Below are 26152 nucleotides of genomic sequence, written 5' to 3' on the forward strand. Positions count from 1 at the left end.
TATATCGATAGGATCTCATATTGAGTTTAACAAGAATATTATTGAATAATAAAGTCCAACCTGCAATAGGCCCACAAAAAGTGGGCCTAAATATTTTTTTGAGAGGCTAGTATAGTGAGAAAAAAAGAGGAGGTGCTTCATCATGGAAAACACTCCCATGATACCGAAATCTACTTTTTCATACACTTATTCTTTCTCAAGAATGGCAGTTAGATCACAGACTGAGCAGCTCTGCAGTGCTTCTGCAAATGGATACCTAGCTGGTGTCAAACAGTTTCTCCAAAATGGAGCTGAGGTCAATGGATATAATGCACATGGCAGGACTCCATTACAGGTTGGTGTTTCTTTTTCTTTTTTCCATGGGTTTTTATTTCAAAAGAAATGCTCTCCTCAGAACTCGGAATTAAAACTACCTTACATTAGCCTTTTTTAAGATATATAATTTGTGATATGTAGATGTTAAATCATTAAAACAGAGCCACACTTCCTGCTCTTGCTCAAATAACGTTTACTACTTTGGTTAACCATGAGGTCGTTTTTCAATGTTCACATATACCTAAACATGAGTTGAACAACTATAATGTGGATATCTGGATATAAGCACTGTTTTAGAGCACTGTAAAATACAGTCTCGCCCCACCACATGGTCTTGCAATTTATGAAAATGAAGAAGGAGCTTGAAAGAAAGTATTTTGAACGAAAAAATAATAATATACATATATATGTAATTTTTTTAAATGACAAAGTTGCAAGAAACAATAACTTCAGCTGATAAGTCATCCACTAATTGGCACAACAACTTTTAGTTCACTTCAGATGTAGCAAGGCATTCGTATTCCTAAAACATTTTGATAAATAAAAGATTAGAAAGTGAGGAAAGTTCCCTAAATATAAAAAAAACAACAACATTATGATCAGGAAATAATGCATGATAAAGCTAATTCAGTGCTTAGTCCACAGTGTTTTTTGGGCGTTTTTTTTTTTTTTAAATAGGGGATTGAGTCTTATGTGGATGCACAATGATAACATGTACAACAACAACGATATGCTGATATGATTCTTCAGGCCGCTTTTCTGATTTTATTCCCAATAGGTGGTCAAATTGGGCTGTCCCGCTGTCGCTTTATATCTTCTGGAGTCAGGAGCTGACCCGAACCTACCCGACCCTGTCCACCGCCTCACCGTCCTGCACGATGCCGCGCGCGACGGCTATTTGGACATGGTGCAGGTGCTCGTGAAACACGGCGCCGATGCCAATCTAGTGGACGACCGCGGAAATCGACCACTGGATCTCGCCGTGCAAGAAGGCCACATGGAGGTAGAAAGGCTGCTGAACTCACTGCAAACCTAGGCCTGGAGGACCACGAAGGCCACAGTGCTTTATTTGGCACGAGAAGGTGCTACAACGGCTACTTCAATAGTAACTAATCAGGATCCGAAATAGCCTATACTCATAATCATGCAACTTGATTGGTTTAGTAAAGATTTTAAAGGCACCCAGTGCAACTTTCGAGGCTTAAAAATAAACTTTCAATTTCTAGTCTTTTTTACACGTAGTAAGTTTCAATAACTCCATACCATTACATACCCACATTCAAGCAGCAAAGATGAGACGTCGTTGTGTGGTGAGAACTGAAAACAGAAAATCGATAACAACAACAATGCCGCCATTTTCTTTATTTTTTGTAACCTACAATAAATAAAGCAGGCTTCCAGTCAATGGAAAAATGGCTTCTCCCCACCGGCGATTGTTGTTGTTTACGATTTTCTTCCAGTTCTCACCACACAACGACGTCTCATCTTTGCTCCTTGAATGTCGATATGTAATGGTATGGAGTTATTGAAACTTACTACGTGTAAAAAAGACTAGAAATAGAATGTTTATTTTTCATTGAATGTTTACATAAAGTTGCACTGGGTGCCTTTAAAACTCTAAAATTGTGACGCCAACTTTATGGCGGAAAAGAGGCCTTTAATGGGTTTGCCCTCATCCTCAGATTAAACCTTCATGATCATAAGTGTGTGCGCTTCGTTATTGCCTCATTGCCATTTTATTCTGGATTTTGATTTTCGAAAGGAGAGATTAGCCTACTTGATATTGATCTTTCTCCTTGCCTTAACTTGACTCATTACATTTGTTAGTCAAAAAAGTTGATAGCGCACCGTGACAAGATCAAAAGATATTTCGGTGGAAAGTATTTTGAAACCTTATGTTGCAACTTTTTTTGACTGATCTATTATATTATATGTCTATTATAGCCTATTTGAGCATGGCTCGCATTTGCAACATAAGCCAAGGCCCAGAACGTTTGGACAGCAAAAGCGTGAAAAACGCTTATAGATTTGTTGTTTTATTCTTTTATTCTTATGCATATTATTATATTCAATTCGTTTTTCAGTGCAGGTTATACATTGTCTGTGCAAACACAGAAAAATGCGCTCTCACACATGACAGTGGAGGCAACATTGGCGTGCATGTTGATTGTGTCGTTTACATATGGTTAATATCACATGGTATGTCAACAAGAAAGTAAAACAAACGTGAGAAGCAGTCATGCTTGTCACGGTCCTGCTTATACAGATCAGGTCGTGCTCCTATAGGCTAAGTAAAGAGTAGGCTATAGATATATTATTAACCCTGGTTCTGCCCAGAGACCTACAAGTATGGCTGAAATTAGTAAATATCAACGTATATTCTAACGTGAATATTATTTATTATCAAAGCGCATAGTTCTTGGCAAGAAACCAGCTTTGTATTTGGTCGTAAAAAAAAAAGTCACCTGGTTAGGCACAGGTTAATGTTAAATATTAGTGTTTATTTTATACAATCACTTCTATAGTTTATGCCTATAAAAGACATGACAAATACATAGGCTTATATTGCAATTGGCCTTTATCAATTATATAATATTCAGTGTGTGTGTTGGGTTATGGCTTGATATTTTATTTTACTGCTTGAGCTGCTCCCCCCGCGACCCGACCCCGGATAAGAGGATGAAGATGAGATTTTATTTTACATATTTGTGTTGTATAGTCGCATAAATGGAAGACAAAATTCCATATATGCAAATTGCAGAAGGGATTTTGTGTGACCACAGAACATCCCGTTGTACGGCTCATTCACCCTTGTCTATAACTGACAGCCTCCTGATGTCCAATGTTATTTTATTCATTTAATACTTTACAACAACACGATATATCATCCCCCATGTTAAGAAGGCCATGGCTATATTACAATTACAATTAGCGCATTAAACAGACGCTTTTATCCAAAGCGACTTACATCGGTTTATACACACATTGACACACCAACGGCAGAAGCATGCAAGGCGACAGCCAGCTCGTCAGGAGCAGTTAGGGCTATAGGAACACAGCTCCTCTGTGTAGTAACCCAAATAAATAACATTGCATTGAGAACTTCATGTTGGTTTCCACTGAGCATACCATTTTAAAGGGGCTGACCTCCTGTATCTAAAGGGCCAAATTACTTCTTGAATTTGGCGTCATATCGCCTGCAAAGATGTAGATAATAAGGACTGGCACATATGTCTCCTTTTTTCAACTCATTACATTTATATACATAGGCCCACACATGAGACAACAGAAATGTCTCATTGAAACCACAGACAGCAATTTCGAATTTGATCATTACCATTTCTGAAATGCTGCTGCCTGTTGATTGACTCACGCCAACCCTGATCACAACGAATTTTAAAAGTCTAAATTGTCCGTCTGAATTTATTGAATGTGGCCTATTAATGAAGCAAACCATTTATTATTTGTGATGCATTCATGTCTCCTTGCCCATACGTGTGGTAGCCTAGCCCCTACCCAAGTTACATGCATTTGCTCTCAGGTATAGGTTCATTGCTATGGAGTCACACTGCTTCACAAGCCAATCACACCCTAGGACCATTTATTAATCTATTAGGATTTTGTTTTGGGAATTTCTACATTACATTGATTATTTTTAATTACTACATATATGTATAATTATGATAATAACATTCTATAATAATTTAGCAATACACATTTTGTTTTGGTTATGAGCTATTTATACGGATGTAAACGCCATGCTTTATGTTTGTCCGACGCTCCTCCTTTCATCCCCGTTTGACCCCCACGATCATAGCAACGGAGCTGTTTCCGTAGCAACTGACAACGTAACCGTTAACAGTAGCAGTCCAACCGCTTTGCTCCTCAATAGCTTTTAATCTTTCATCGTGTATGCGTCGGAGTTGAACTTCCACTCAGTTTACTTTGCCTATTGGCAACGTTACGTCTGCGGAACACGGAGAAGCAACAGGCCGACCAAGAAATGGACAATCAAAAGCAAGAGGCAGCGGCCGCCTTCAAGGCTTTCATGCTTAAAACTAGCACCAAAAGCAACCTAAATCTGTGAGTACTTTGTTGTGACGATTGTGTCATGTCCTTATAGTATTTATAATATTTATAGGTCAAAGTATTTTATGGTATAGGACTTCTACTTTTTTTCTTTACGTATAAGTCTTTTTACATCAGCTACAATAACTAAGCCAAAGTCAATATTAACTACAATGACCATACATGTGGAGCTGATGTATCTACGTATATCTATGTTGTGGTTCACAGCTATGACCACCTCGCACGTTTGCTGACCAAGGTGATGGACGAGCGTCCGCAGAATGCTGTTGACGTGATCGAAGATCTGAGCTTCCGCGTGAAAAGGGAATTACTGCCCGACTTCCAAAGCACCTTGCGGGACTTGTCGCTGTCTACAGCCGCTCAGCTATTGGCCGAACAGCAGCGATTGCTTTTTTCGCGAGTAGACGAACGTGGCGAACAAGACGAAGAACTGGTATTGGCAACCAAACGCATCCTGATTGGATGAATGCTGTTGTTGTGAAAGTGATGTTCAAGGCAAAACTTTAACCGTGGGGAACTGTGCGTTGTTTTTTCTGTCTCCCTTCAGATTGAAAGCCCTCTTCCTAATGTGAATGAGATAAGCTTCTTCCTGGAGCAGGCTGGGGTGGCCCTGGGCGGCAGAGAAGAGATGCAGAGGATCTTTCTTGCCCTAAAGCAGCTTGTTGATTCCCAACCCTTGCAGCGATGCCGGCTTTGGGGCAAGGTCATGGGCACGGAGAGCCATTATATAGTCGCTGAGGCAGAATACAGGGAAGGTGATGAAGAGGAGGAACAGAGTCCAGAGGAAGCACCGGAAAACGAAGAGAGGGATGCTGATGTGGACGACGAGAAGGAGGGTGCAGAAGAGGTGAGCCTGTTTTAATTTAGTTTTCCTATTTTTATTTCAAACATTACACTTTTGGTTCTCCTGTGTTTAGGGCAATGCACTACTACCACAATCGACCTACAAACCCCCGCCGGCAGCTCCAAAAGAGGCCAATGGCACGGGGGTCAACAAGTATGTGTACTATGTGTGCACGGAGCCCGGCCTACCCTGGGTCAAACTGCCCCCAGTGACCCCGGCGCAGATCAACGCCGCTCGCCATATCCGCAAATTCTTCACCGGCCGGCTGGACGCCCCGATCTGCAGCTACCCGCCCTTCCCCGGCCACGAGGCCAACTACCTCCGAGCTCAGATCGCCCGGATCTCTGCGGGCACCCAGGTCAGCCCGCAGGGCTTCTACCAGTTCAGGGAGGAGGAAGAGGAGGAGGAGCCGGACGCGCCGCGCAACAGCTACGAACAGAACCCCGACTTTGAAGGGGCGCCCATCCCCAAAATGGCGGAGTCCATGTCCAACTGGGTGCACCATGTTCAGCATATCCTAAAGCAGGTACGACTGACGATGCAACTTTGAGCGGCAACGTTGTGTCTGTACACGGCCCTTCTCCCCTTTCCAACGTGGCACCCATGAAGGCGTGATGAACACCTGGTCTCCTTCAGGGCCGCTGCACCTGGGTGAACCTGGCCGCCAAGCCAGAGGAGGAGCTGGATGAGGACGGGGAGGCGGAGGAAAAGGAGGAGGAGCCTGACGAGCCCGACCCGGAGGTGGGTCCGCCGCTCCTCACGCCGCTGTCCGAGGACAAAGGTCGGTCCTCCTCTCTACGACCCACTGCAGCATGTTGTGAATGTGTATTGTGTGGCGGCGGGGCCATAATGTCCCATGCTGGGTTCCTTCCAGAAATACGGGACACCCCCCCGTGGAGCGCCAAGATGTCTTCTACCCTCAACCCTCAGTACGCGGTGGCCGTGCTGCGCTCCAACCTCTGGCCAGGGGCTCATGCATACGCCTGTGGAAAGTACGGTCCAGTCCAACAGATTAGCTGACCCGTGGCCATGAGATCAACCCACTGAGTTCCCTCTGCTCTCGTCTCCCTTACCTTAGAAGGTTTGAGAACCTATACGCGGGCTGGGGGCTCAAGTGCGCCGGTGGGTTCTACATGCCGTCTCTACCCCCGGCGCCGCAGAGCGAGTACCCCAGCGGGCCCGAGATCACAGAGGCCCTGGATCCAAGCCTGGAGGAGGAGCAGGCCCTCAAGGCGACCCTGGAGCTGCAGCAGGCGGCCCAAGAGGAGCTGGAGAGCCTGGAGGGAGACGAGGACGAGGACGACTGATCGGGAGGAAGCGAAACGTCTGAGGAAAAAAATGGTTGACGGTTTGTCGGACACAAAAAATATGTTTGCTACAGCATTTTCTTTCCAGATAAAAGATAAGTGAGACAAAGAAGGATGTATCAGTGGTCAATGCGGGGGTGCATGGTTGAGGAACCCAGAGCAAGTTAAAAGCAGGTTTGTATGAAAGACAAACATACAGATTAGTTTAAAGTAAGTGGCATTCACACAGCAATAAATCATTTTAAATAGGTTGTTGCGTTCAATATACCTTGTTGACCCTCCAATGGATGAAAGGTTTGCTCAGAGACAGTAACAAAGCAGTAAAATAACGGAAATGAAACTAGTATCCTTCCCTTTTCTGGTACACAGGAAGTGAGTCACAAACATTTTAAATGAATAGACCTCACCTTCACATTTCACATTTATTATATATCCTGGTATACATATCATTTTCAAATGAAGGCTTACAAAAGGCAGACAATTCGATCAAGCATCCATACATAAACATACCGACACACTTATCGACCAGACAAGTGTGTGTCAGTGAATCTGTGACGATTACTCTGTCTTAATTTCCGCATTTGAAATTCCCCCAATAGATCATATTATCTGAAGTGTTTTAGCAACTGGTCTATTGTAGATGAATGGCTGGCTATTGTTGTAGACATTGTAGCAACTGGTCTATTGTAGATGAATGGCTGGCTATTGTTGTAGACATTGATGGATACACCAGGACCATCTCAACGTCTAGAATGCATTTTTGTAAAAGCGGTTGGCATGACGCATAAAGCTTTGAAACATAAATTGATAAAACAAGTACAAACAGCTTCTGGATCTCAGCTTTATTGTGATTGTTCAGGAGCCATGGAAGATAAAGGCTTACACAATCAGAGCCTTCAGCAATATGTTAACAAATACTGTCAACCACACATACAGGAGTCAGTTGGGGACTCACACCAAACGAACACTACCATTGCTTCAAGATGCAGATTAAACTGTTGGGCTAGCTAGGATCCAACCACAACTATCCAACACACTCTGAGAACAAAAGCAGAAAATCTAAATGTTTATTAATATTTTATAACACAAAGTAGTTGGATTTATTTTATTTGTTGCACTACAACTCCCCACAATGTGATTTGAACAGTGATTGTGTCTCAGCTATTATACTGCAGGTTTCCTGCATTAATTCACTTTTTTTTTGTAAGTGGTCTAAATTATAACCACGTTTATTTCTTTGTTAGACACTATTTTCCATACATTAGCAACCAATATTAGTTCAAATATAACCTATAAGGCTTTGACACTCCACCTGGGTGAAGACTAATAATATATATATATACATATACATGTATACATATATATACACACATATATATATGTATATGTGCATATATATACATATATATATATATATATACACATATATATATATATATATATACACACATATATATATATATATATACACACACATATATACATATATATGTATAGATATATATACACACACACACACACACACATATATATATATATATATATATGTGTTTGTGTGTGTATATATATATATATATATACACATATATATATTTAAGAAAGAACAATCCTGTGTAGAGCCCTCTTTACCTTTTAATCCTATGAATCGCTCTCAAACAGGAACACAAACTGTTTGTGCTTTCATAGTTAACCGGGTGTGCATTTGATTGACGTCTACCGACAGCATGAGGAGAGTATCTCTCCTTTATGTAAATATTTAACCCCCAACAACCCACTGCCACATACTCATACATTAAATTAGATGGCTCACCTAATCTGGTCTAGCGCTGTACCCCGAAGGTTGCTGTTATAAAAGAAACCTGATAAAAGTAATGGTGCTTACTTTCTACCAAAACATCGCTTTAACACTTCCTTCAAATGAAAGGTCAAAACCCAGTCTGGCTGTGTGACCGGATTGGCTGCCAGGTCAAGTCCCTCGGCCCAGTGCCTCACTCACAGGACAAGGACCATGATGTGATCACTGGGTATGCCGATCAAGGAAACGATACACTTTCAAATCGGGTACAGTACTAAAGCGCATAGGAGGAGCTCTTGTAGCCAATACATACATGTGCAAACACCCCTCACGTTTCACGTGGATAATGTATTTAATGTCTTGTCTACAAAAGCCTGTGCCTTGACCAACGGTGTGTAGCCAATACGGGACTAAAGAACATACTTTGACCTTGTTTTGGGATTGCCGTTTTTTGTTTTGTTGAATAATAGGAATTTCCTAACACTGACTGACAGAAATACTACAGAACAGATATCACAAGTCAATCATCCATCGTTTCTTTTCCCACACATAGACAACTCAAGGCCAGTGGGTAGAAGAAAAGTCCAGGCCCATTATGTTGTCTGCAGAAAATGCCTGCCCATCCAATCCTACCTGTAGATTGAAAGTAGTCTCTGCCGACAGAGTTCAGTCTGGAGCAGGCTTAGGCACAGGGGGCAGAAATCTTAAATTTCCGGCAGATCCTGGAATCTTTTTTAGGGAGTAGCCACACACTGCCCCAAGGTGAACCATGGGCAAGAGTCCAAAGACGTCCATCCTCCCGGCCTTCTTCCAGCAAAGCAAATTATGGAAGTGAACAGTTACAGAAAAAGTCAAAATAAAAGTGCATGTGTCGGTGTGTGTGTGTGTACACGTGCATCAACAAAGGCTGACGTTTTAATGTGACGTAGTGTGTCGTAAGAATTACGAATGATCAACTCTAGGCCCCTCTACCATAAGCCTCCCCTTAGCCCGTGGACCAGTCCGACTCTCCTCTACTCCCAAACCAGGCCTTACTGCTTGTAACCTCCCCTTTCCGCTCCTCTGCTTCCCCACAAGTTTCCTGCCCAGCAGGCAGTAAGTGAAACGCGTTAAACCGCCCACGTACACATCTCTTTAGTTTGTTTCTCTTTTTGCACTTGTGTGTGCATGCACACAAACAAACAGACACACACACACAGACACACACACCAACACCCACACCCACACACCGGGTACACCCCTCGTACTGTTTCTACACTACTTATAATTTATACATTGCCATCATTTTATCCTCCATCCAGGGCATAGACTTTCCAGCAGACGCCCCTCTGCGCTGTGCTGTGCTCCCCCGGCTATCTCTGTGTTGTGTTGTGTGGTGTGCCTTGTGTGTGTGTGTCTGTGTGTGTGTGTGTAATAGACATGTCTGTGGCTATGTGCGCGTCAGTTGGTCTCGTAGGTGGACAGCAGCGCGGCGTCCACGGGCTCCATGCAAGAGGGACAGGTGAAGGAACGCATTAGCCAGTCGTCAATGCACTCCACGTGGTAGATGTGCATGCAGGGCAGGAACCGGATGGGGTCCCCGTACACAAAGTCCATCATACAGATCACGCACCTGGAGGCAGGGACGGACACACACACACACACACACACACACACACACACACACACACACACACACACACACACACACACACACACACACACACACACACACACACACACACACACACACACACACACACACACACACACACACACACACGTCAAGAAGGGAAGATTCTCCTTATTCATTTTGTCTGAAAATACAGACAGAATTAATGTATGCACTGATAGCAAAAATCGAATTAAATGTACCCCAAAATAACCCCCATGTTATGGCTTTATGCTCTATATGTGAGCAGGGCTTAGGCTTTATAAATATTGATGAAAGTGAGGTACAAAGTGCTGGTGGATATAATTTCTTATTCCCAACACCTTCAAAAGTACGTAAGATTATGTCTCACACTATATCTGCATACATGCAGCATATGGAGAAAAACGATGTTGCCAAGAGGCTGTTCCAAAGTTGTCTGGCGACATAGTTCCATCCCCAGATGGAACTGCTTGTCAAAGGCAGAGGCAGCCAATAGCCAGATATAATGCTGACTTAACTATTCCTGTCAACTCATAGGCCTCGCCTAGCATCCTTGCACAAAGTTACGAATGGCAAGATTACGGAGGTCCTAATAATCTTACTGCAAACCATCGAGCTGGTCTTTTATTCAAAAATACCTAGCAGTGTCATACTGTATTTTGTTGATGGGTTAATCATGAATTTAAAATAAAAAACAGCACATTAAAGTGTAGCAGCTCACGTCCCAATGGAAACAGCCATCATCAGATGGCTCCGCGTTGGACTACTTACTCTCTGATCTTCTTCTCGGAGCCGTCCCTCCCGGGGTCGTACACCCCTTTGGGGAGGTGCTGGATGAGGCCTATCCGCTGGGCGATGCGCACCTGCTCCTCTTCCGTCAGCTGTGTGGCCAGCCTGGCCTGGCTGGGGGTGGGGTGGTACACCGGCACATGGAGCTGCTCCTGCAACACAGGTGGGCATGGGGACAGCTGAAACCCTGCCCTGCCAACGCAGTCTCGACACTCCTCTGTTAAAACTGCAAGTTTTCTTCTTTCTATATTATAGCATCAAAAGTAGCTAGAAAATTTTGTTTTCTGTTTTTTTTTTTTTTGGAGGTATAGATTCCTTTCCTTTCCGTTCCAGATGAAGCACATCAAAGGTTTTGCTATTTCAACCTGTAATGTGTCTCTATATAAAATAAATGTTGATTCTGTGGCGCCGCGCCACACAATGGTCTATGTATGTGAAACACTGGTGTCTGACACATTACAGGTTTTGCTATGACTGTCGTTTCCTACTAGAAAACCAGTCAACATATATAGAAGAAAAATACCCCTTTGAGCGAAATCGTTGTTGCTATGGTTGCATGGCAGTTGCTCTCGCTAGATTACTCAAACTTTAAATGAAACTCAACTAAACTCAAATACCAGTGAGAGTTATCTAGCAGTGGCACTGCTAAGTCGAAATGGCCGATCTCATGTGTAACAGGCAGCCATCTCTCTAACCCTGAAGCAGCTTTTTAACAAACAGTTAGTATGTTAAAATAATAAAATGAAGTGGCTATAAATACCCTGTACATGTTTGATAAAAAACACTAGGGGTCAGTATTCTCCAATCTCCAATTCATGTGTTAGTATTATAAGCAATTATTATTACAGGCTAACGATCAGGCAGTTTTGTTTTGGTCTTAGACAAATACTAACTAAAACTTAAACTAAATTGGTTGTTTCTTCGATGACAAGTGAGCACAAAAGCTTTGACACACACCCGCACGTTTGGCATATCGGAAAATACTAAAAAAAAACGTGGCAAGGGACAAACCCCTCCTGGCCTCACCAATTTCTGTAGTAAAAGTTGACTCAAAGTGTGAAAACATCATTCATATTTTTCAGTGTTATAAATCAGCAGTTGTGATGTGGTCCAGGCAATCAATTGCATGGATTTGTATGTGGTTGGAAATGAGAGTGGAATTAGCAATAAAGTAAAATACCGTACAGTCTCCATCGATCTGATGCAAGTTCAATTCTTGCATGCCCTCCAGCTGGTTGGAAAATATAATAAGAGGAACAGAAGAAGAATTATTGTTCCTCTGTTTTGGATGTGTTTATTGGTTTACATAAAGTAAAGTATTAGTTGTCAATTATTGGCCTAACTAACTATTAATTTATCTGCGTCTTCCCTTCCATCTGATGTCTGAAATTAACTCTCCTGCACTTGGCTCGTTAAAGATGAATAACAAACTTCTACCAGATGACCAAATTTACAAAAATAGTTTCATGATGACAGATTATTTGGCTAATATACGATACAATTATGAAACGAGGCAGGATACATTTGACTGTTTTGATTGTTTTATGCCTTCCTGTTAGATGATATTTCTTTCTCAGGGCAATTATCCCCAGTGCATAGTGTCTGTACGGCATCGTACCGTGGTGCCAGCCCTGCAGGGCTCCATCGGCTCACAAAACCCTCTTTTTCTCACTAAATCCCCTCATGTTTATTTATGGTCTACTTCTTTGGCAGCCCGATGCGAGCAATCTGTTGCAACGTCTTTATGGCTATTATACTGCGAGACGTGACGACCGTCGGGCTTCCACTGGGAGAAGAAAGGACGTCCTGAGGAGGACCACAAACTGCTGGGGTCAGGGAGACGCGTGGGCCGACGGGGCTGGCGTTGGGTGAGGGGGTGGCCGGGGTGAAACCCAAGCCGGCGCCCGGCGCGTCTCGCAGTAAACCGGTCGCTCTTCGCGACGTGTCGAGTTCACCAGAGGGGGAGACACTCATCTGATAACAAAGTTGTTAAAGGTTTGTTGCAAAGGGAACGACTCGACGTTGGCCGACCACTCAGCGAGGGCCAACATGGGGGTCATGGTATCTCACGTCGTGGGCTTTTTCTACACAGAGGAATGCTGTAGTGTAGTGAACTTTGAAACAAGATTGCAATGTTTTTATTGGTGCAAGTATGTGATTCTTACGCCCCTTCTCCGAATTCTTTTCTCTTCAACAATTGCTGAGAACTGCACTCCTGCGGTCTTGGATTTGTTTCAGTTTGATCCGTTGGCCAATAAACCGCCTAAACTATTTTCAACTGTGTAGGGGATATATCGTCTTAGCATTTCAGGAGCTTACAATGACTTCAGACCGTGGGATAAACCCTACACTACAGATCAGTTGTTCTGCACGTTATATGGACTTGATTAAGAACATGGCAACCCATTGTTGTTTTCCAGGTTTCAATGTCCAATAGCCTATTAAGCCATGCGTATTGGACCTGGGTACAAGTCTGCTCCTGATCCCGCAATGAGTTCCATGGTTTTACACCAGTCTTCTGGCTCCCAAATCAGCCTGGTCAGCCATTCTTCTCGAACAACTGCCCTAAAGCCTCCAGACCCACTGCACACTGGTTTTCCAAACAAACATTACACCATCGAATGATTATGAAACCAATCATTAAAATTGAAAGCAGCCAAAGTTTGGTGGGTGTTCAACAGGCCATAATTGTCGGGTTGTGAAGAAATAGCAAAAGCAGACCATAACAGTCAACAGGATAGAGGCCTGCGTCCCCAGCAGCTCTAGCAGCTTGACTACTAGTAGCACTACTTGTTCGCCCCCAAGTATCACAATGGCCGCCGGGGCTAGTGGGTTTCCCGCTTGCGGAGCCTTCAAAGCCCTGAGTCAGCATAGATTCAGCAGCCAGGGCTTTTGTCAGTAGGCCAGGCCGCACCGGCCAGTCTCTCGGCTGCCATTCTCCTGACAGCCAAAACACCCGTCTATGTCAAAAAGCAGACCGCCAGCAGACCACGGGAATAAAGGCTAAAAACAGGGGCAGTACTGTGCTGTGTTTGTGGGCTGCGAGGGGTCAACAACTTTGTGGTCAGCAGAGTTGTTAATGTCATGTGCCTCCCCTCTTCCATACAACTATGCCGGGCAACAGTGTGTGTGCGTTTGCGTGCGAGTGTCTCAGTGGGCAGCTGAGCCAGGAACTCTGAAGCAGAGACCTTCTGGATGCCAGCTTGGCAGATCCAAGACTGCTAAAGGGAGAGGATGGGTGGAGAAGGGAGATGGAGAACAAGGAACAACTCAGACAAAAGAGCGAGAGGGGGGAGGTGAAGAACGGAGCGAAGAGGTAGTCCATTCCTATATGCCTGTTCGCCACTAAGCAAAAGAAATGCTAGATGAGTAGGGACTAGGTCCAAAAGACAGTAGTGCTTTATAATACCGAGGCGAGTAGGAAACAAGGCAAGAGAGCCACTTGTGAAATAAGAGTACAACGTGCCTGCCACACACACACACACACACACACACACACACACACACACACACACACACACACACACACACACACACGAGAATACACCCTCTGACTGGGGAACACTCCTTTATGGATGATATCCACACAAATTGAAACTTGCCGGGGCTACGGCACTGACCTACAGTGCAATGGCCTCTGAACCATTCCCTTGTCGTTCCAGTTGCCATACAAGGAGTAAACATGAGGTAGGCCATTATTAGGGTGCTCCATTGTAAAACATTGCCATACAAGGTTAACCGCACAACCGTATGGGATGCGTTTTAGGCTAGCCGACTCTCATCTGAGCAACCCATTAACTTTTATCTAGACAAAACCAGGAAGTCCATCCCATCTTAAGAACAATTCAGTGCATGTAGTTTAGAACACAGGCTTTGGGACACGTTAGAAGAGATCATGTGGTAAGAAAAACAATTCTCCTTGTGTCTGATGCTCACAAAGCAGCAATTGTCTCTAATAGTACTTTTACCCGGCTTTCAGATGTGCTTCATACCAGAGGTCAGATCCACCTTGTGTACACTGGGATCACTTTACTTGTGTACACTGGGATCACTTTACTTGTGTACACTGGGATCACTTTTTTGTGTCGCACGTAGTTTAAGAACAGCAGCGAATGAGCAAGATGGATTTAGATGATGACACTGCAAGTAAAAAGATTATCTAGCCTCAATCTTACACTTTTATGCTCTTAATAAAGTTGTTATTAACTCTAGCAAAATATATAATGGATGCAACTTCTGAAAACAAACAAGCCTCTAGACTCCACCAACGGACAAACAACCAAAGAGCAGATACTGCCGTTCCAACCGTTATTTGCTTTCATCGTCGTCTTTCACTTCCTCATCATTCCACATCTGCCCAGGTCTGAAGGCTCATTAGACAACCCCCGCACAGTAAACTCTTGACATCACGTCTCCGGTTCTTCTCCCAGTCACTCTTACTGAGCGTGCCGTCAGCACTGGTGCCCACTGCTGACAACAGGTCTACCGACTAGCGCTGTGTGCCGGGCCCGGGGGGGGGATGGACCCCTGACGATGCTGGGGCCACGTTGAGCAATGCGAGCGTATGCGCTTGTGTCACCACCGCCCCCTGGGGTACTACCAACGCCTCTGAGAGAAGATCGGGTGTCTTGGTGAACCGAAGCAGCCAGGGCCGCTTACCGACTCTTGTAGATAGTTTTCTTCCCTGCAGTCTTGATACAACACAAACAAAATAAACAAAACACACAGATACAAGACTGCTTATTAGTCGTCATAAGCTTCCTTAGCACGGTTAAATCACATGCACACACCTAGTATAGTACCATTGTTTCCACTTCCCCCCCCCCCCCCTCACTCATACACACACTGGGTCCTGTCATCATTATGTGTTCAGCCAGTCAGGCGAGGCCATAGAGTACAAGCTGGCAGACTGTATTCTGACCGGACTGATATTGGTGTTAAACACCGGTCAATGTTCCCATCACCTGGGGAAAAGGGAATAAGGCGGGAATAGAGACAAAGTATAGGAGAGGTGTGTGTGTGCCTGTATGGAGGGATGGGGGGAGGTGGGGGGGTTGCACAAAAAGACAGCCGTGCAAACGGCATACCTCTGAAACACAAACACACAATGGTGCCTTATCTCCTGTTGCCTGGTCCTGCAGGGATGAGTCAGCACGCTCAACGCCAGCTGCTTTCTAAATCTGCCCAGACGACCCACAGCGCAGAGGGCTGTAAGCAGTGCTCAAGAACATCTGTGGAGGGGCACGTGGGCACACAATCTGTACCCTGGTAGCAAGCGCAGTATCACAAACAACACCAAGGAAGGTTCTGTAAATGGGGATAACAGGCCAAAAGATGAACAAGGTCTGTCCATACCCCAAATTGGAAGAATATCAGTGCCCTTTGATTTTACAAGCGTTGGTTGGTCAAGGAGTGTCTAGCAGAGGGAATATTCTGACCGACAGGAGGTTGTGTCATTAATGCTAGTAGTCAAGGAGAAAGCTAATGTGGTAGCAGATACCGCTAACCATACCAACTGAAAACAACAAACGGAAAGACAAGCAGCAAGCCTGGGTGCAACAGTAGGGACTGAAAACGTCACAGACCCCTGTAAGGAATTTCCTGGACACCATCACAGCACCAGCTGACGTCATCGAGTCAAGTCTGGAACGGGAAGAGTAGGCTGTGACCGGATGGGCCGCAAACGTGCTAAATGATCCTGTTCAGCTTCAAATGGTCCACCAGTCCAAGTGGTGGATATTATCTCATCCACTTAGCCTACCATTTTCCCTCTGTCCGTCTTTCGGCTAGGCCACAGAGTCTACTGACAGCGCACTCACATGACGCCTTCCTTGTCAGACCTCAAACAAGCCTTTCAGGGTCAGGTCATGGGGAAATTTTGGTCAGGATATGACAAAACAATACATGACAACCTTCGGGCTCTGCATATTGGAATGCACCCAATATGAATCCAGACTGAACCTCCTTAGCATATTCCAAAAACACACCCTAAGGAAGAAGTAATTCCCAGACGAATTCCTAAATGATTAAAAACATAGTCTTTCTTCACCACAACATTTTGGGATAAGTCTTTGAATGCGTGAGTATGAGTGCGAGCTAACGTCATGTCTTATGTCGATGAGCACTAATCACTTCCTTCTGTGAGTCTAGCTCTTATTCACAAGCAAACTATGTTATTGGTCAGTGTAGAAAGCTGCCAACATTAACAATTCAGTAATGTTAGCTTTTATTCATGCTTTAAAAAGAAACACAGAAATGTCCCTACAAACTTACCAGGCCACCTATTACGAGTAGGCTTATACAACAGTAGGTCAGTCTTTATAGTCACAGCTTCACGTTACGTTTTGTTTGTCCTTGGGTTGCACATTTACTTAGAAAAGTAGGCATAATAGGTAACAAAGCTATAATTACTGGGTTTAGACAACCATAACAGAGCTTCTTTAGGAACTGTTTTGGGAGAGCACGAAAATAGGTCAGGTTTCTTCCCTGTAATGCAAAGAGCTGTATTATTTCTATGAACTGGAAATAAAACCAGCAGCTGGCCAACGATCCCAGCTTAAGAATGTTAGTAACACAATCCTTTAAACGTTCACTAGTAAGTATTTAACAGACCGCAAGGAGGACATGTATAAAGTTGATGATATTGTCAACCGGCTGAGTTAGTAGTCTCAGCGATAACTGAACCTCTCGTATATGGCATTATTGACTGAATACAGGCAATGTTTAAACGAGAAAGGCAGATTTCAAAACATGAACACTTGGTTTAAATTATCTGCCCTCGCCTACTCAACGTTACCTGATAAGGGGGCGGTGGCTCTTGATCTGGGTCAACACCTTCTCCGTAACTGGCTCGGTCCGATTGGGATTCGTGTAGCAGAGAAATATCATCTGAGGTTGGAGATTTCAGGCAGTTTCCCATCTCAGTCCTCTGCAAACTCTCCTCTCACTCGGTCTTGTTTTACTTGAGTGTGATCGACGGGCCAGGACGGGTTCAGCTGTTAGGCAAGACCAACTATTGGCTTTTCCATGCACGGACACGAAACGTTCTCTCCCCGGCTACGGGAGAGTTGTTCAGCTCAACAAAAACAAAACATCATTCAGCGACAAGCTAGCTACACAAAGAGCTAGCCTGCTAACACTAGTTAGCATTAGCAGAAGATTATATGCTCGACAGCTAAGGCGACGACTAAATTATGATGCACATAAAAGTATAATGCGTACAGTCCGTTAAGCGGGTCTGTATTTATATTTTCCTAGCACTGTTAGAAAGCCAACTATTGTTGTCTGATTAAAGACCCACTGACAGGGACTTTCCACTTACAGACCCCAAACGACAGAAGGTAGTGTGATGTAGCAACACGAATCCCCGACCCCGCCCCCTTTAAAATGGACCAATGAGAAAGCAGTAGTTCAGAGCCAATCACACAGATGGTCACGTTGTCGTTCAGTGAAAACATAAACACAGACAGGGATTCTATCATTTGGGCTTCATGTATTTACAGCCTGACCGTGAATTGCAAGATGGGTCTCAAAATTAGTATTTTTCATGATTGAATAATAGGCAGTATATTATTAGATCGTTTTGAATGATATAAATTCGATATCTTTTTGTTGCATTAGTCAAATATCTTTTGGTTTGTTGTAATTTAAGCATTTCAGTTGCATGCCGTTGTGTGGGGTATGATAAAGAGAGAACACACAACATGAAGTCGCAATGATTTGGTTTCTTATGTCATTTTTCATTTTGAATTAGAAAAAAGAAACATTCATTATGTACAGGAATGTCACTCAGGTTAATTGTTGCCATGCCCCTAAGATACACCGACCTTTTACATCACAGTGTGACTAAAGTTTGAAGAAAATCTGTAAATAAGCAACACCAGTGAAGAAATAAACCAACCGATCATAAGATTGTAAGATCATTTGCAATAATTTCCGAACAGATAAAACAATGCAAAATAGAAATTTCCCTCACCGTTAAAAAGTCTAAATACTCTTGGTTAATTTCTTAATCCCAAACTTCAGCAATGTACCCACAGAGCTCTAATTTCAAGTTTCCAACATCTGAGACAAATCGGGAGAGCTCATGCCTTGCAAATCAGTTGTTTAGCAAAACAGAAATATACAAAACAACATGACCTAGCAAGTTTTCACTTGTTTTGATACAATAGCACGGCTAGGATGTACAAGTCCGCCTATATATTTGCAAAAACTCTACAGTGGTGGAGACGGAAGCAGTAGAAGATGTTTACAAAGCACAGAAAAGTAGTGGTCATCATTCAATGCTCTTTTCACCTAATAAAGACGCAATAGGCTGACAAGCAAGCAGGCCTGTCGCAGTCTGCCTGAATGGCCCGTTTGTCACTACTCAAGTACCGTTGGCATCGATCCCACACACCAGTAGGAGAAAAGAGGAGAGGGTCTGCCTTTCTAAAAGACACATTCATCAGTCCTCTTAAAATAGGACATTTTAGTAAAAGGCATCATATTTTAGTTAATAAATAAACAATACAATAAATGTTCAGCGATCACAGTAATGAAGACATTATGAGACCCAGGTGCTCGCGAGGCATGTCTGGTTGACACAGAATCATTTTAGTAGGATGAACCCCTGGTTATGTTCTTATAATAGCTTTGTATAAATGCATTGGGAGATGACACAGGGCGTTGGTATGCTGTACCTTATTATACCACATTGTGCTATATTGTGGCATGTAATGTCTCACTCTGCCATATTTTATTACACTATCTCAGGTCAAGTCATTTTACTCAAAGCAGTCTCTAATTCACAGAGGAATGACGAACGTGGGAATGAGCTTGGCGGTTTGGAGAGGTGGCTTGCTTGCTCTGTTGGAGTATAGTTTGGTGCTCTATCCGGGTCCACACCCCCGGCAGGCGGCTTGTTTAGTAGAGAGTCAAGGGATCGCGGCCCACAGGAAGCAGTTTGTGATCTCATGGCGTGGCGGAGCTCCTGGCGTTAGGGACTGGTCTGCACGTACGTCCCGTTTTCAGCCGCGCCCCTCGCCTTGTGCAGAGCCGCCTGGATACGGAAGTGTGTCCGTGACTCCATGGAGTAGTTTTTATAATTTGCCCTGAAAAGCAGAGGACAGAAATCCTTTATAATCTTCACGACATTGGTTACATTTCGAAATAATTCGAATTCCTTTTAAGAATAAAGATCCCTAAGAATGTTGACTTAAAAAAATAAAATGTGAACAGTTGTTCCTTATCGAACGTAATGCACTTGGCTTATGGAGCACAACTCCACAGTATGTCTTCGTGGATAGCACCCTAGGTCATCCTGGATAGCACCCTATCATTTCAGTCCCATATCAATAATGTCGCTCGGTCAGCATACGTAACACCTCTCGCCTGCGCCCATCTCTCCCCCCCAACAGTGCTGAAATTCTGGTTCACACCCTGGTCGCATCGCGTCTGGACTACTGCAACTCTCTCCTCTTTGGTTTACCTGCTACGTCGATACATAAATTACAACTGGTACAAAACTCTGCAGCCCGTGTCATTAGTAAAACCCCCTCAATCAGTCACATAACACCTGTCCTGCGGCAACTCCATTGGCTCCCCATCAAATATCGCATCATTTACAAGATCCTGCTTCTCACTTTCAAGGCCATCAACAATCTTGGCCCCTCAGTATCTTACCGAGCTCCTCCATTATCAAGACACCCACCCGTTCTCTCAGACCGTCTTCCTCCATCCAGCTCACCCTCCCACCTGCTCACCTGGTTACCATTGGGTCAAGAGCATTCAGTCGCTCAGCCCCCCCACCTCTGGAACTCTCTGCCTCATGACATCCAACTTCAGTTCCATTATCCCTTTCAAATCTCACCGGAAAACTTAACCTTTAACTCAGTTGCATTCTTGGGACTAGACTGACCCCACTGTTTTTCCCTTGTGCACGGTTTTATTATGTTGTTGTTGATGTTTTTTGTTTGCTCTTATGAATGTTTGATTTGTTAAAGGTGACCTTGAGTGTCAAGAAAGGCGCCCATAAATAAAATGCATTATTATTATTAGTAGTGGTAGCAGTAGTAGTATCCTGCTCCGTCCATTCATGCGTTAATGCACCTTGTTGGTAGGTAGGATGGGGAGAAGGTCCCTGATAAAACAATATGATGGACGTACCAAGAGAAGGTAAGACTTCAGCAGGCTCTGCCTCCTACTTACTTTGCTGCTTCCAGGAGTTTGATGCCCTCCTCTTTCCTGCCTTGCTCCAGACATAGCAGGCCATGCTCCAGCAGGGCATTGGGGACCAGGTAGTGGTCATACTTTATCTGGGACTCACTGGGGGGCAACAGAACAGACACAAAGAATAACAAGGCAGTTTGGTCAGAGATATCTTTGTAATGGCAAATAGTATACACTATAAAATGGATATACAGACATAAATCTATAGGGATAATTAAATCTAGGTGTTTAATCTAAGCCTTGTGGTATGTGTGTTAATTTTACAATTTAGCACACAGACTGATTTTATTAATGCAGCAGTTTGTGGCTAAGGATCTTGATGAAGGACCCCTGTGGGTCGGCTGGAGACATTGGGGGGGGGTTGAAGCAGAACACTTTGGCTTGGAGTCTAACACCCAAACCCATTGTCTGTGTACATGGCTGTATTTGGGACAGTGGCTTACTTGCAGAGGATGAGGGTGAAATAGGCTTCGGCCTCATCCTGGTGTCCCAGATGTTTGAGACACAGTCCTCTGAGCAGGCTCACCAGACACTGGTCGTCGATGGAGAACTCGGTCCCTAGTGAACACAACGACCAGACTCTGTGAAACCACTGTGGAGTGGATTCATACCTTGGTTTGTAGAAGCATATTTACAATACAATTCAATTCAATTGTAACCTGCTACACAAGTATAGCAGCCGCAATGCATGCATATATTAGAAATTGGTGTCAGGAATGGATTCATGCTATGTTGTGGTGTAGTTAATGCAAAAAAAAAAAAAAAAATGCATTAAAAATGAATGTATTGCATGAGGTCTATAAGAATACAATCAGCAAGGGCCATTGATTTGAAAAATCCCAAAAGGTTTTTTATTTACTTGGACTGCTGTCAAGTGTAGCCTGTGCCTCATCCAGTGTTTTTAACATTGCCTCCGTCAGGTCTCTGTGCTTTCCAATGACAGTATATCCGTTCCAGATGTACATCATTTCCTATGGAGACAGTATACCAATGCAGACGTCAACAAAGACCCACACACGCACATTCAAGCCAAAGAGTAACAACAGCAGGCCTTCAACTAAAACAGTTGATTACCAAGCCCAGCCCACACAATGTAGCTTTTTAGTGCTCTCCCTAAATAGCCTGAAGATGACGGCAGTGGTAATGCAGTACAGACCAGAGGAGGAACAGGAAGAGGAATGGGCCTCTCTGCCAAGTACCGCCGGGCCTTCCTGATGGCAAACTTCTCTGTCGGCAAGGACTTGCCGGCTATTTTCTGCTTCAGCCCCGGCACCTGTCTGGGTAGTACATCATGTCAACAATTTAATAAACAACAATGGCAATATTTCTTTATTAAAAGCTGTTGCTTTCTACCTTCAAAAAATAAGGCCACGGTCGTGGATGTTGGAATTAAACTTGGATCACAAGTAGTGACTCATTTCTCGGGCAGTCAATCTCTGATATCAAGTCTTGGCAGTTTCCATTCAGAGATGTGTAAGATTTGATCGTCATAATGCGTGAGTGAAACATTCCTGCTTCTCTGTGGCAGCTTTATGGTGGGAATGATGCGTGTGTGAATCATAACTGCTTTTCTATACCAGCAATATAGCGGGGTGGATTCACTGTAACCTCATTTCTGTAGCTTCTAAAATAATCACTTTCACTTTCTACCTGAACAGAGTGATCTCAGTCTCCCCAAATGTGAGGCAGTCGTCCTTAGTCAGCATGCTGAGGTAGGCGCCTTTCATGTACGCATAGGTGGCCTGGAGGGACGCAGAGCACAAGAGACTGTTACCACTGCAATTTCATCTCTTATTTCTCCTTTGAGATGCAAGCAGACAATGAGGACAAAGGATATAGGAACATAAGGACACAAGGACACAAGGACAAGGGGCAAAAGTAAATGACTTGCTCATTAGTTTACTCTTTTGTTCAGTTTATCCTCCTCCACAACACACATGCAAGCTGCTGAAAGTGTGTTGGTTTTGGATACAAATATACCTTTGTTATCAATCCCGTTATTTCTGATAAGCCTGTTTTGCTTTCAACCGGAGTTCAAGGCAGCGGCCATATTTAGAAATCAATAACTGCCAAGCCAGGACCAAACTTAAATATTAATCCAAAAAATGAATAATTGGATGGGAGGCTATTTTCAAACGGCTTGAGGCTTTAATGTAAATAAACATCACCTTCTTAGGCCTGGGTGTGCCCACAATTGACCACACATCCCCATGCTCTTCGAGCGGAAGAAGCTCACCTACCTTGGACCACGAGTTCTCCTTGCTGAGCAGGTCGGCGTAGAAGTAGGCCATCTTCCAGTGGCGCTTGTATGTAAAGCACCACATCAGCTCCCAGTAGCACATGTGGTGGAACTGCTTCCACTGCTGCTGGGCCTCACAGCACTCCTCGAACCGTTCAATAGCCTGATACAAAACAATAGCCGTAGATGTTCTGTTAAATTAGGTCATTGGCCAAAGGATTGATTCAAACACAGCCCGCGACTATTCAGAGCATAAAATCAAAATGGGACTAACAACAAAATAGTCTACGGATGCTACATGCTTTGCTCAACACATACTAGTAATACGAGTAGCCAAATTAATTGGTTGGAAAACACATGACAACACAATGACTAATAATGATGTTAGCATTCATAATCCTAATCTAATTATAGCATTGATTCATGAATGATTGAATTGGCGGCCCCCACAAAGGCAGCTTGACGTGACAGGCACTCACAGCATCCAGGTTTCCTTTGATCACCTCGATGCGACCAGCGAAGAACAAGAAGATGGAACCCTGTGAGAGACAACCACGTTACAGCAGGAAGATCCAATCTGGCAACGTTCACATTAGTCCATGTTTGAAGAGACATTCCTCGACGTCTGCATCACCACAGGAAAATGTAATACAAAGATACAGACAGTGGTGTCATTTTACTCGGGGCTTTCCATTTATCTTTAAATAGGTTTTTGTAATCAGTTAATTAGTTAAATCGTTTTACAATAGTAAAACAGGAATTTGTAGTGTCCGATGATGCTAGTGAATCTGTCGTGGAGCTAGCCGGAATTAAACATGGAAATAAATATAATTCCAATACGTCAGGATGCAATCCAGCCCAACGACAGCCAGATCGGCCCATTCATGACCCTCATCCACTTCTTTCAGAACAAGCACTTTACACCAAACCAAGCAGTACTGATGGCCAACCTTGGGGTACTTTTTGAGGTATGGCTCTAGCAGTTTCTCTGCATCTCCCACATCTCCCTCTCCGGTGCCTACAGTGGCAAACAGCGAGAACAAACATCAACATCAACACTATAACACACTCTCTAGGTTTTCTTTAGGGTCTATTTTGGTGTGTGTGTTGTTTAATGTGTGTGTGTGTGTTTGTGTGTGCGTGTGTGTGTGGTATGTGTTTTTGTGTGTGTGCCTATGTATATGTTTGTTTGTGTGGGTGTCTGTGTGCGTGCATGCTTATATGTATATGCTTATATTTGTGTGTGCGTACATGCATGCTTATGTGTATGAGTTTGTGTGTGTGTGTGTGTGTGTGTGTGTATGTGTGTGTGTGTGTGTGTGTGTGTGTGTGTGTGTGTGTGTGTTTGTGAGGGTGGGCTTAGCTCAGGAGGTAGAGCAGTTGTCTTGTAACTGTATGGTTGCTAGTTCGATCCCCAGCTCCTCCTAGCTGAGTGTTGATGTGTCCCTGAGCAAGACACTTAACCCTAACTGCTCCTGACGAGCTGGCTGTCGCCTTGCATGGTTGACTCTGCCGTCGGTGTGTCAATGTGTGTATTAACCGATGTAAGTCGCTGCCCTAATTGTAGTGTGTCCGTGTGTGTGTCTACAGTATGTGAGCATGTGAGCATGTGTGTGTCCTCACCCAGTATGAAGCTCATGAAGGTGTGGTAGCAGAGCAGCAGCATGTTGCACAAAAACGAGCGGAAGGTGTTCTCCACGCACCCCTCCTGCAGCTGCTGGAGGCCAAACTCCTGCACAGCACGTATGAATGAATAACGCATGAATGAATAACAGGTGCCCACCACATCCTACAGCAGAGGCCGGTCTATTCCCTAACAAGGCCACTCACTTTGTTCCCCGAGAAGCCCACAAACTCCAACAGTCGCAGGGTCCTGGTAGGCAACATGGAGATCATCTGCAGGAGAACGTTGGATTGAATCAACTTTATTTAACATGGATTTATTGAACATGGATTTTTTTTTAACATGGATTTATTGAACATAGATTTCTTAAATGTTTATTTTTTTGACATGTACACATATATCTGATGTGTACTTTGTGTAAATTTATTTTTTGTGTATTTATTTCGTGTGTAATTTTTTATTGTAACATTTCTTCATCCAGGAGTACTGGTTGAGATGTAATAACAATAAATATGTGGGCTGGATTTCAGCAGTAAAAACAAAATAGAATATATAATGACAATTTTCGGTTACATTTTTAGTCATCATTTCTGTATTTCTGAAGACCCCCCTTAGTGTTGGTAATTCCTCAGAAGTAAAACTGATTCTGGTCTTGGCAGTTTCGATACTGAGATTTGTGTCAGATAAGACTGTAAATGCGTAAGCGAATCATTCCACCAACCCACCCACCCACCCATGCACACACACGCACACGCACACACACACACACACACACACACACACACACACACACACACACAATATGGGGGAACTCTCCCCCCATATAGAGTAGAGTCTGGACCTACTCAATTGACAAACGTTAACGTTAACTCACTTGAAGGCAGGTGTCTGAAGTTTAAAACAGTGCCACTCTGGTTCTGCCATAACCAATCGCTAACGTTTGGCCGTGAATCATGTTGCGCGCAGGCTGTAAACAAACCAATCACCTTGGGTGAAGATGTCCGTCAACGAGAGCTGACTTTAACGTCATTGATCTCAGCGTCTCCCTCTGTTCGCTGATTGGACGCAGAAAATTTAGACGGAGAAACCCTAACATACCGCAGACCCAGACCTAGTTCGGAAGGGAAATTCAAATTGAGAGGAAGTACTTAGGCGGGCGGAGCCAGGCCAGTGCTGACCTAAAAATATGCAAACAATTTCTGTATATATGTTTTGAAGACTTTCATCAAGGGCCTAGAGTCAGCCTCTATAGCCCGTTCATTTTTTTATTACTGACTTTCCTAGTGTATCTCTATTACTCATCCCTCA

At 43.8% G+C, this 26152-nt stretch overlaps 3 protein-coding genes across 4 annotated transcripts in view; 1 reads left to right on the top strand and 2 right to left on the bottom strand.

The window, feature by feature from the left end:
* The first annotated feature begins 4127 nt into the window (after nucleotides 1–4127).
* Nucleotides 4128–7435, top strand: rsph4a (radial spoke head component 4A). Its single transcript, XM_056604319.1, has 7 exons — nucleotides 4128–4398; nucleotides 4612–4837; nucleotides 4952–5251; nucleotides 5322–5774; nucleotides 5885–6029; nucleotides 6123–6240; nucleotides 6327–7435. Exons 1-7 carry the CDS (start codon nucleotides 4319–4321, stop codon nucleotides 6553–6555), a joined length of 1551 nt encoding a protein of 516 aa, XP_056460294.1. The 5' UTR covers nucleotides 4128–4318; the 3' UTR covers nucleotides 6556–7435.
* On the bottom strand, nucleotides 6727–18117 carry rnf11b (ring finger protein 11b). The gene is made up of 3 exons (XM_056604324.1): nucleotides 17569–18117; nucleotides 10755–10924; nucleotides 6727–9962 (listed from the first exon to the last, which is right to left on the bottom strand). The coding sequence occupies exons 1-3, from the start codon at nucleotides 17689–17691 to the stop codon at nucleotides 9791–9793; spliced, it is 465 nt and encodes a 154-aa protein (XP_056460299.1). The 5' UTR covers nucleotides 17692–18117; the 3' UTR covers nucleotides 6727–9790.
* A 95-nt stretch (nucleotides 18118–18212) lies between these two features.
* ttc39a (tetratricopeptide repeat domain 39A) overlaps nucleotides 18213–26152 on the bottom strand; it is a 28277-nt gene continuing 20337 nt past the window's right edge. For both annotated transcript variants that reach the window (XM_056604314.1, XM_056604315.1), the window contains 11 exons: nucleotides 25051–25116; nucleotides 24844–24952; nucleotides 24171–24238; nucleotides 23700–23759; nucleotides 23222–23383; nucleotides 22632–22723; nucleotides 22138–22258; nucleotides 21841–21952; nucleotides 21425–21539; nucleotides 20961–21077; nucleotides 18213–19864 (listed from right to left, as the gene is read on the bottom strand). In XM_056604314.1, coding sequence (XP_056460289.1) covers nucleotides 19750–19864; nucleotides 20961–21077; nucleotides 21425–21539; nucleotides 21841–21952; nucleotides 22138–22258; nucleotides 22632–22723; nucleotides 23222–23383; nucleotides 23700–23759; nucleotides 24171–24238; nucleotides 24844–24952; nucleotides 25051–25116 — 1137 coding nt within the window. In that variant the 3' untranslated portion in view covers nucleotides 18213–19749. The remainder of the gene's footprint in view (nucleotides 19865–20960; nucleotides 21078–21424; nucleotides 21540–21840; nucleotides 21953–22137; nucleotides 22259–22631; nucleotides 22724–23221; nucleotides 23384–23699; nucleotides 23760–24170; nucleotides 24239–24843; nucleotides 24953–25050; nucleotides 25117–26152) is intronic.

The sequence above is a fragment of the Gadus chalcogrammus genome, chromosome 12 (genome assembly GCF_026213295.1).
Source record: "Gadus chalcogrammus isolate NIFS_2021 chromosome 12, NIFS_Gcha_1.0, whole genome shotgun sequence".
Taxonomy (NCBI): Eukaryota; Metazoa; Chordata; class Actinopteri; order Gadiformes; family Gadidae; genus Gadus; species Gadus chalcogrammus.